This window comes from Haliotis rufescens, unplaced genomic scaffold, assembly GCF_023055435.1.
Source record: "Haliotis rufescens isolate VD_foot unplaced genomic scaffold, xgHalRufe1.0.p SCAF_20, whole genome shotgun sequence".
Lineage (NCBI taxonomy): Eukaryota > Metazoa > Mollusca > Gastropoda > Lepetellida > Haliotidae > Haliotis > Haliotis rufescens.
The window spans coordinates 6,956,465-6,968,357 of NW_025963891.1; the positions used below are offsets into that span (position 1 = coordinate 6,956,465).

At 42.2% G+C, this 11,893-nt stretch overlaps 1 protein-coding gene across 1 annotated transcript in view; it reads left to right on the forward strand.

Moving 5' to 3' along the window:
• Positions 1-11,866, forward strand: part of LOC124150393 — a 33,607-nt gene extending 21,741 nt beyond the window's left edge. The window contains exons 14-21 of the mRNA XM_048400796.1: positions 1,936-2,151; positions 2,447-2,635; positions 6,480-6,701; positions 7,116-7,334; positions 7,728-7,895; positions 8,698-8,925; positions 10,062-10,295; positions 11,585-11,866. Coding sequence (XP_048256753.1) covers positions 1,936-2,151; positions 2,447-2,635; positions 6,480-6,701; positions 7,116-7,334; positions 7,728-7,895; positions 8,698-8,925; positions 10,062-10,295; positions 11,585-11,802 — 1,694 coding nt within the window. The 3' untranslated portion in view covers positions 11,803-11,866. The remainder of the gene's footprint in view (positions 1-1,935; positions 2,152-2,446; positions 2,636-6,479; positions 6,702-7,115; positions 7,335-7,727; positions 7,896-8,697; positions 8,926-10,061; positions 10,296-11,584) is intronic.
• The last annotated feature ends 27 nt before the right edge of the window (positions 11,867-11,893 follow it).

An 11,893-nucleotide genomic window follows, 5' to 3' on the forward strand; every position in this document is an offset into this window, starting at 1 on the left:
GGCGCTCTATGTCACTCTGTCACTCTATGCCGCTCTATGTCACTCTGGCCCTCTATGTCACGTCATGACACTATATGCAACTCTGGCATTCTATGTCACTCTGGCACGCTATGTCACGCCATGACACTATATGCAATTCTGGCACTCTATGTCACTCTGGCACTCTATGCCGCTCTATGTCACTCTGGCCCTCTATGTCACGTCATGACACTATATGCAACTCTGGCATTCTATGTCACTCTGGCACTCTATGCCGCTCTATGTCACTCTATGTCACGTCATGACACTATATGCAACTCTGGCATTCTATGTCACTCTGGCATTCTATGTCACTCTGTCACTCTATGCCGCTCTATGTCACTCTGGCCCTCTATGTCACGTCATGACACTATATGCAACTCTGGCATTCTATGTCACTCTGGCACTCTATGTCACTCTATGTCACTCTGGCACGCTATGTCACGCCATGACACTATATGCAATTCTGGCACTCTATGTCACTCTGGCACTCTATGCCGCTCTATGTCACTCTGGCCCTCTATGTCACGTCATGACACTATATGCAACTCTGGCATTCTATGTCACTCTGGCACTCTATGCCGCTCTATGTCACTCTATGTCACGTCATGACACTATATGCAACTCTGGCATTCTATGTCACTCTGGCATTCTATGTCACTCTGTCACTCTATGCCGCTCTATGTCACTCTGGCCCTCTATGTCACGTCATGACACTATATGCAACTCTGGCATTCTATGTCACTCTGGCACTCTATGTCACTCTATGTCACTCTGGCACGCTATGTCACTCTATGTCACTCTATGTCACGTCATGACACTATATGCAACTCTGGCATTCTATGTCACTCTATGTCACGCTATGTCACTCTATGTCACTCTGGCACGCTATGTCACTCTATGTCACGCCATGACACTATATGCAACTCTGGCATTCTATGTCACTCTGGCACGCTATGTCACTATGCTAATCTATGTCACTCTGGCACTCTATGCTGGACTATGTTATTCTATGCCTCTATATATCACTCTTTGCCACACTATGTCACTCCTGGCACTCTATGTCACTCCTGGCACTCTATATCAATCTCTGCCGCTCTGCCGTTCTATGTCACTTTATGCCACTCCATGTCGCTCTATGTCGCTCTACATTATTCTATGTCACTCTGTGTCAATATGCCACTATCAGTACTGAGGCCGATTGTCCGATATACTCAGCATAGGAAATATGAAATGGACTAAAGGCCCTCTAAAACAAATATACAGGGAGTATAAGCCGAGTATGTACGTGGTTAACAGGTGTATATGCTACAAATAACATTTTAAGAATTATTATATGCGTCACCATATGAACCTTGATTGATGTGTAGGCACGACTTCTGTCCTCGGAAATGTGACTGTTTATCATGTTATGTTTTGTCTTAGCTAGTCGGTACTTGTTGAGCATTTACACCAGTGTCTTAGCTGATCGGTATTTGTCCAGCATTTACACCAGTGTCTTAGCTGGTCGGTACTTGTTAAGCATTTAAACCAGTGTCTTAGCTCATCGGTATTTGTCCAGCATTTACACCAGTGTCTTAGCTGGTGGGTACTTGTTAAGCATTTACACCAGTGTCTTAGCTGATCGGTATTTGTCCAGCATTTACACCAGTGTCTTAGCTGATCGGTATTTGTCCAGCATTTACACCAGTGTCTTAGCTGGTCGGTACTTGTTAAGCATTTACACCAGTGTCTTAGCTGGTCGGTACTTGCTAAGCATTTACACTAGTGTCTTAGCTGATCGGTATTTGTCCAGCATTTACACCAGTGTTTTAGCTGATCGGTACTTGTTAAGCATTTACACCAGTGTCTTAGCTGATCGGTACTTGTTAAGCATTGACTGTTTATCAATAAGAATATTGTTGTCTTGTTCAACAGGTCACCACCTCTCTAACATCACCATTGCGGTTGAGGCTGGTGGAGATTTGCCCCCTGTGATCTGCGCTACGAACACGCCCGAGTTCGCCTGTGGCGAGATGCGCTCCTTCACCTGTCCGCTCCACACCATCGGCCGCCGTGTTTACATCGAGAAACCTTCTCAAACTCTCACTCTATGCGAGGTCGTCATCCAAGGGAAGATATTCATTGCCAAAGGTACGAGGCATAATATCAGACATTGTCAGAAAACATGAGTGAGGTCCACACGAAACATGCATACATTTGGATGCTTTCTAGTCGGGTTCTCGCTCACTCACTCAGTCACTCACTCACTCACTCACTCACTCACTCACTCACTCACTCACGCACTCACTCACTCACGCACTCACTCACTGAGAGAATGTTTTGTCCAACAAATATTGGTACCAGAATATTCTTGAAACCTGTATAATCATGCCCTCCGTTGTCTATACAAAGTGTAATGACCAAACGGTTTATTTTGTTTATATAGAGTGTCCGCCCCTCATTTCGCCGTCTGGGGAGTCGGGGGACGTCCCCGCTGTGCGGCTGAGCAGCCATAGGAGACGTCCCGGGGACACCGTCACAATCAGGTGTCCAAGGAGGACATCCCTCATAGGAAGCAACTCACTCAAGTGCCTCAACTCCGGACAGTGGGATAAACAATTGCCCATGTGTATTGGTAGGTACATCTGTGTATTGGTAGGTACATCTGTGTATTGGTAGGTACATCTGTGTATTGGTAGGTACATCTGTGTATTGGTAGATGCATCTGTGTATTGGTAGGTACATCTGTTTACTGGTAGGTCCATATGTGTATTGGTAGGTACATCTGTGTATTGGTAGGTACATCTGTTTACTGGTAGGTCCATATGTGTATTGGTAGGTACATCTGTGTATTGGTAGGTACATTTGTGTATTGGTAGGTACATCTGTTTACTGGTAGGTCCATATGTGTATTGGTAGGTACATCTGTGTATTGGTAGGTACATCTGTGTAGTAGTAGGTACATCTGTGTATTGGTAGGTACATCTGTTTACTGGTAGGTCCATATGTGTATTGGTAGGTCCATATGTGTTTTGGTAGGTCCATATGTGTATTGGTAGGTCCATATGTGTATGTATAGGTACATATGTGTATTGGTAGGTACATCTGTGTATTGGTAGGTACATCTGTGTATTGGTAGGTACATCTGTTTACTGGTAGGTCCATATGTGTATTTGTAGGTCCATATATGTATTGGTAGATACATCTGTGTATTGGTAGATGCATCTGTGTATTGGTAGGTCCATATGTGTATTGGTAGGTCCATATGTGTATTGGTAGGTACATTGTGTATTGGTAGGTCCATATGTGTATCGGTAGGTACATTTGTATATTGTTAGGTCCATATGTGTATTGGTAGGTATATATGTGTATTGGTAGGTACATTTGTGTATTGGTAGCTCTATATGTGTATTGGTAGGTCCATATGTGTATTGGTAGGTCCATATGTGTATTGGTAGGTACATCTGTGTATTGGTAGGTACATCTGTGTATTGGTAGGTACATCTGTGTATTGGTAGGTCCATATGTGTATTGGTAGGTCCATATGTGTATTGGTAGGTCCATATGTGTATGTATAGGTACATCTGTCTATTGGTAGGTCCAAATGTGTATTTGTAGGTCCATATGTGTATTGGTAGATACATATGTGTATCGGTAGATGCATCTGCGTATCGGTAGGTCCATATGTGTATTGGTAGGTCCATATGTGTATTGGTAGGTCCATATGTGTATTGGTAGGTACATTTGTATATTGGTAGGTCCATATGTGTATTGGTAGGTACATATGTGTATTGGTAGGTACATTTGTGTATTGGTAGGTCCATATGTGTATTGGTAGGTCCATATGTGTATTGGTAGATACATATGTGTATGTATAGGTACATATGTGTATTGGTAGGTACATCTGTGTATTGGTAGGTACATCTGTGTATTGGTAGGTACATCTGTGTATTGGTAGGGCCATATGTTTTTTGGTAGGTCCATATGTGTATTGGTAGGTCCATATGTGTATGTATAGGTACATATGTGTATTGGTAGGTACATCTGTGTATTGGTAGGTACATCTGTGTATTGGTAGGTACATCTGTTTACTGGTAGGTCCATATGTGTATTGGTAGGTCCATATGTGTATTGGTAGGTACATTGTGTATTGGTAGGTCCATATGTGTATCGGTAGGTACATTTGTATATTGTTAGGTCCGTATGTGTATTGGTAGGTATATATGTGTATTGGTAGGTACATTTGTGTATTGGTAGCTCTATATGTGTATTGGTAGGTCCATATGTGTATTGGTAGGTCCATATGTGTATTGGTAGGTACATCTGTGTATTGGTAGGTACATCTGTGTATTGGTAGGTACATCTGTGTATTGGTAGGTCCATATGTGTATTGGTAGGTCCATATGTGTATTGGTAGGTCCATATGTGTATGTATAGGTACATCTGTCTATTGGTAGGTCCAAATGTGTATTTGTAGGTCCATATGTGTATTGGTAGATACATATGTGTATCGGTAGATGCATCTGCGTATCGGTAGGTCCATATGTGTATTGGTAGGTCCATATGTGTATTGGTAGGTCCATATGTGTATTGGTAGGTACATTTGTATATTGGTAGGTCCATATGTGTATTGGTAGGTACATATGTGTATTGGTAGGTACATTTGTGTATTGGTAGGTCAATATGTGTATTGGTAGGTCCATATGTGTATTGGTAGATACATATGTGTATGTATAGGTACATATGTGTATTGGTAGGTACATCTGTGTATTGGTAGGTCAATATGTGTATTGGTAGGTCCATATGTGTATTGGTAGGTACATATGTGTATGTATAGGTACAGCTGTGTATTGGTAGGTCCATATGTGTATTGGTAGGTCCATATGTGTATTGGTAGGTACATATGTGTATGTATAGGTACATCTGTGTTTTGGTAGGTACATCTGTGTATTGGTAGGTCCATATGTGTATTGGTAGGTTCATATGTGTATTGGTAGGTACATCTGTGTATTTATAGGTACATCTGTTTATTGGTAGGTCCATATGTGTATTGGTAGATACATCTGTGTATTGGTAGATGCATCTGTTTATTGGTAGGTCCATATGTGTATTACTGGGTTGATCAAAGTCGATGTGTATTTCTGAGGATATCTGTAACGGGTACTGTGAGTATCTTTAACCGAAAGTGACAGCTGACTCCAGTATACCCGCCTTACAATTCGTAACCTTTTCCCCCATATTGGCATTTAGCGCATAAATTTCATGATTACTGCAGCATCCCGAAAGTTGTGCAGCACCTAAACACATGCAGCGGAATAGCAATACATTGTGTACCGCATTGACAGCATTAACCTTGGGACATTCCACTATCTCAGCTGTGTAATTATCACGACTGTTTGACCTATGGTACTCAAAGACGGACAAAGCAAGAATAATGCACATTTTGTGTCGTTTCATGCGTGTACCCACAGAAATGTGCGTCTAAACCCAAATGTGGAACTAACTCCATCGCTTGGGAAAACTCACCCTTAATTGAAATACTCACCCTACCTTGAGAAACTCACCCTGCCTTGGAAAACTCACTCTACATCGGGAAAAGTGTCTATTAAGAAACAAAACTACTAAGATTTGAGGGAACTGGAGATGACGTCCTATTTATGATACCCATTCCGTTGGCCAGCTCTGCCACAACTGTACATATCCAACCTTGACAGAATTTTCCTTTGAAAGAGACATAGACAAAACCATTCTCGATCTATGGGGTCCTGACTTAGATGTATTTAATACTAACGTAACAGAACCAGATCAGAAGGATGGCCTTGAAACGTCTTGTTCGTCACTTAAAGGTTTGCACAGTGAGATTATGCTACAATATCAATTCAATTCAATAGTTTATTGTATTAAAGGCCATTGGCCCATATACATGTGAGTGACATAGACATACAGTTATATTAACAAATATTGTAGTATACGGAGTATCAAGACAACAATAACTGACGTAAGACAAAAGCATGATGAATGTATAAAGATACTTGTAGTTGAACGCTATACTTTTTGCTTGACAGCAGACATTCAAAGTTATTAGTAGATATACATGAAAATGACCAGAGGGGTAGATATTTCATTCTTATTTTGTTATATACAGGGAAAATAAACATGAAATGAAATTCGTCTTCAGCACCAAGGTTACAGACGGGGCAAGTTCTTAGTGACGTTTCAATATTTAAATATCGTCCACTATTTACTTTTAAATCCTCCAGACCAAGTCTAAAACGTATAAAGGTATAGCGGAGGTGTTTGCATCTTAAATTTGAAAGATACGACCCTGGTTCAAGGAGAGACTTAATATTACGATATGTGTCGTATCTCGAACTTCCTGAAAGTGTAGAATGCCAATCCTGTCTGGACATATCAATTCTTGCTGTTTTAGCCTGTTATAAAGAACATGAAGTATGTACAACATGGTTATTTCCCTTCAGATATGAGGACTGATGTTGCTAAGTGGAAAGCGTCCTCTCTCTCAACTACTCTCAACACAAAAGGTGCAGCACGCCTAGCTAATGACGCCAAATTCCCTTCAGACGGGAGACCTCCGCGTTGTGCAAGATCCCGCCCAGACGACAAGCGACCATGGTGGCGCGTTGACCTTGGAGCTGTACACACTGTCAATAAAGTCTACGTCGTAAACGGCATAGAGACCTGTGCGTAAATATTAGAATATTTGGTCGACAGAACAAAAACGTCCATTTAAGATTTTAATATTGACGCTAAACGCACGGCGTTGCCCCCGTGCAGATAGGTCTTCAGCAACCCATGCTTGGCGATAGAGCTGACTAACTTGGCTCCATGACTTGGTTGATATCATTGAATCCAAATTGCGTGGATCGATGCTCATGATGTCAGTCACTGGACAGTCTGGTCCGGCCTCGATCATTTACAGACCGCCGCCATATAGCTGGCATATTGCTGAGTGTGACGTTAAAAACAATCAAACAAACATGGAGTCGATGAGAGAAAACGTGTAATGCTTGGCATCAATAACTGTAACGTATCAATTTATCATAAAATTGTGAAGCAATATAATTATTTAGGTCTGCAAATTATACACATTTCAGGCAATGCTCGTTTCGATATCAAAGTTATCAACAAAAATCTGATGACAGCAATAGAGACTTTGAAGTACTGCGTTAAAAACGCTGAGGTGAAAGGCTGTGGTCAAACAGATCAGTTCCGGTGTGGGGAGGGCGTGGTTGGTAACATGGTTGTCATAGAGAAACACAGCCCTGTCCTCGTTCTGTGCGAGGTGGTAGTGATTGGAAAGCGACAGGAAGTTGGTACGTCACATTCACTTATACAGTTAACCTCTTCACTTCTTTCAGACGTTCTGACACATATCGTAAGCACATCACTTTTCTATCAGCCACGCAGATATCAAACGCAGCATTCCAGTAAACACAATGACATACAGAAACAAAACTTTATTTTCGATATTATGCACTTTTTTTGTACCGTGGCATGCGGCCTTTTTCTTCGGAGAGGGGTATAGGGGATTTATTCTGGAGCTCAGAAATCCACGTGCAACCTGTCTTCGTGTCGGGGTATAAGGGATTTATTCTCGCGCTCAGAAATTTATTTCCTTCCCAGGAGGGAAACAGTATTTTATCAAGATCATGTGAGCCAATCAGATCTCATCATTCTGACATGGAGGTATGATAAACTGGTTTCAGAATGTCCGTCCCTTCAAGGGGCTAAGTACGTTCTGTCATCATTCAGCACGAAGGAAGGTTCTGACGTCACAATCAACAAATGCACTGACGGCCTGGCAGTTGCGGGGCCTAAAAAACTGAAGTGTCTTCGATCTGGAAGGTGGAACAAACTGCCCCCCGCTTGTCTTGGTGAGTATCTCTATCAGTGCACACAACCATCACATGAAGGTGTACGCATCACACATATCAGTCACATGAAGGTGTACGCATCACACATATCAGTCACATGTAGATGTACGCATCACACATATCAGTCACATGTAGATGTACGCATCAAACATATCAGTCACATGTAGATGTACGCATCACACATATCAGTCACATGAAGATGTACGCATCACACACTTCAGTCACATGAAGATGTACGCATCACACATATCAATCACATGAAGATGTACGCATCACACATATCAGTCACAGGAAGGTGTACGCATCACACATATCAGTCACAGGAAGGTGTACGCATCACACATATCAGTCACATGAAGATGTACGCATCACACATATCAGTCACATGAAGATGTACGCATCACACATATCAGTCACATGAAGATGTACGCATCACACATATCAGACACATAAAGATGTACGCATCACACATATCAGACACATAAAGGTGTACGCATCACACATATCAGTCACAGGAAGGTGTACGCATCACACATATCAGTCACATGTAGATGTACACATCCCACTATTAGACACATAAACTGTACAAGTCACTCTTATCAATCAAATAACGTTTTACTCATCACAAGTACTGTTCACACATACTAGTCAGACACTGCTGTAAGCAATATATGAGGGTATGGTACAACATGTATATAAGTGTATATTTTACCAGACGCACATAGATGTACGGATCTAGTACACCAGTCCGAAATACACACATACCAGCGCGATGGCTGTAGTTGGCGTAAAATACTTTCAGACATCAGAGAGAATCTTGCCAGGAACAAGCCCGCTTCCATGAGCTCTGCCGAGCACTTCAACATCAGTTCTGCGGCCATGGCGGTGGATGGGATCTTTGACCACAACTTCGTTGGCACTAACTGCTCCATCTCACACATGCACGACACACGGCCCTGGTGGCAGGTCGACCTACAGGGCATCTACCAGGTCCAGATAGTCACCATCACCAGCAGACACGATTCTCGATGTAAGACAATCTAGTCTTGCCCTGGTTTCACGATCGCTGCCAGTTAATATTTAATAGCCTCGATCGGTGTAAGTAAATATAGTCTAGCCCTGGTATGACGGTCGATGTAAGTTCATCTATTCCTGCCTTGACATAATGATCGTTGTAAGTTAATCTATTCTGATCTTGGCATGATGGTCGAAGTAGCAAGGTTAATCTATTCTGATCTTGACATGGTGGTCGAAGTAGCTTAATCTATTCTGATCTTGACATGATGGTCGAAGTAGGTTAATCTATTCTGATCTTGACATGGTGGTCGAAGTAGGTGAATCTATTCTGATCTTGACATGGTGGTCGAAGTAGCTTAATCTATTCTGATCTTGACATGGTGGTCGAAGTAGCTTAATCTATTCTGATCTTGACATGGTGTTCGAAGTAGGTTAATCTATTCTGATCTTGACATGGTGGTCGAAGTAGCTTAATCTATTCTGATCTTGACATGGTGGTCGAAGTAGCTTAATCTATTCTGATCTTGACATGGTGTTCGAAGTAGGTGAATCTATTCTGATCTTGACATGGTGGTCGAAGTAGCTTAATCTATTCTGATCTTGACATGGTGGTCGAAGTAGGTGAATCTATTCTGATCTTGACATGGTGGTCGAAGTAGGTGAATCTATTCTGATCTTGACATAGGTGGTCGAAGTAGGTTAATCTATTCTTGCCTTGGCATGACGGTCGGTGTTAGTTAATCTTTTTTTGCCATAACATAATGATTGTTGTAGGTTAATCTATTCTGATCTTGATATGGTGGTCGAAGTGGGTTAATCTACTCTAGCCTTGGGATGACGGTCGGCTTAAGTAAATCTATTCTAGCCTTGGCAAGATAATCGGTTTAAATACAGCAACAAAACCCTTTCCATATCCAGTAGAAATCTCTGCACAAAGCAGAGTCACTATCACTAAGTTAATCTGTTCTAGTCTTGACATGATGGTGGGTGTCAATTAAATTATTTTTTCTTAGACATGATAGTCGGTTAAGTTCAGTGAGGCATGAGACGTGGTTCGGTCAAAAATATGTATAGTCAGCTGGAATCATCATCAAACTGAGTGCGGCGTAAATATAACATGCACACATTGTTTCTCCGTTCCGGTGTAAGGTTTGGAGATGCGGGGCATACATGTGGTAGTCTACGGCGAGGATGTTATTCCACGCAACCCCAGGTCCAAAGGGAATCTGTGTGACCCGCGACAGAAGACTCTTCACTGTGGCCACACCCTGACACTCACCTGCAAACCTTCTGCTGTTGGCCGTTACGTTCGGGTCGCAAAATACGAGCCTGGCCTGTCTCTCTGTGAAGTGGTAGTGAAAGGAAGGAAGCAAGCCCGTACAGGTCAGTGACGAGAGTATTGGTAGAGTTTCTTAATGTGTACTCAGTGACGTGAGTATTGTAGAGTTTCTTAATGTGTACTCAGTGACGAGAGTATTGGTAGAGTTTCTTAATGTGTACTCAGTGACGTGAGTATTGGTAGAGTTTCTTAATGTGTACTCAGTGACGAGAGTATTGGTAGAGTTTCTTAATGTGTACTCATTGACGTGAGTATTGGTAGAGTTTCTTAATGTGTACTCAGTGACGTGAGTATTGGTAGAGTTTCTTAATGTGTACTCATTGACGAGAGTATTGGTAGAGTTTCTTAATGTGTACTCATTGACGTGAGTATTGGTAGAGTTTCTTAATGTGTACTCAGTGACGAGAGTATTGGTAGAGTTTCTTAATGTGTACTCAGTGACGTGAGTATTGGTAGAGTGTCTTAATGTGTACTCAGTGACGTGAGTATTGTAGAGTTTCTTAATGTGTACTCAGTGACGTGAGTATTGGTAGAGTTTCTTAATGTGTACTCATTGACGTGAGTATTGGTAGAGTTTCTTAATGTGTACTCATTGACGTGAGTATTGGTAGTGTTTCTTAATGTGTACTCAGTGACGAGAGTATGGGTAGAGTTTCTTAATGTGTACTCAGTGACGTGAGTATTGGTAGAGTTTCTTAATGTGTACTCAGTGACGTGAGTATTGGTAGAGCCATGTTAGTGCTGTACTGTACTCACGCACTGTAGATTCACCTTCCTATCAGGCACTGAACATTCACCTACTCACGCATTGAAGATTTACTTATCACGCATTGATGATTCGCCTACTTACCACGCAATTTTGATTTACTTGTCACACAATTTAGATTAACAAACATTATCACGCACTGTATATTTTCATGCACTGTAGATTAACCTATTTATCACGCAACCCGTGAAGATCCGGGATAGAATAGGTCTTCAGCAACCCGTGCTTGCCGTAAAAGGCGAGTACGCTTGTCGTAAGAGGCGACTTACGGGATCGGGTGGTCAGGCTCGCTGACTTGGTTGATGCATGTCATCGATCCCGATTGCGTGGATCGATGCTCATGATGTCAGTCATTGGATTGTCTGGTCCAGACTGGATTATTTACAGACCGCTGTCATACAGCAGGAATATTGCTGAGTGCGGCGTTAAACAACAAACAAACAATCTTATCACGCAATGTAGGTTTAATTATCACGCACTGCTGTCTCACCTACTTATTACTCACTGTGGTTTCGGATTTACTTGCCACGGGCTGTAAATTCGACTACTAATTGTGTGTCTTTCCAGATTGTCCTCCTTTGGAAGACAATCGTCTGCCTTCAGGTCTTTTCAACAAGTACAACCTGAATGGACTGCAGGCAACAAACACATCTCGCTCCCGGGGAACAGAGCTTCGCGTTGGTTGCCGCAACAACTACAGGCCAATTGGCCACACCTCCCTCGTGTGCCAGAAGACTGGCCAGTGGGATGCAGAACCTGCAGTGTGTTCAGGCAAGCAGACCTAGTCGTTCTCTCACGGGTGACACATGACTTCATTCAGCATTGTTTGATACTGTAGGTGTGCTGTAGGCAGGAGTGAGTGAGTATGGTTTTACG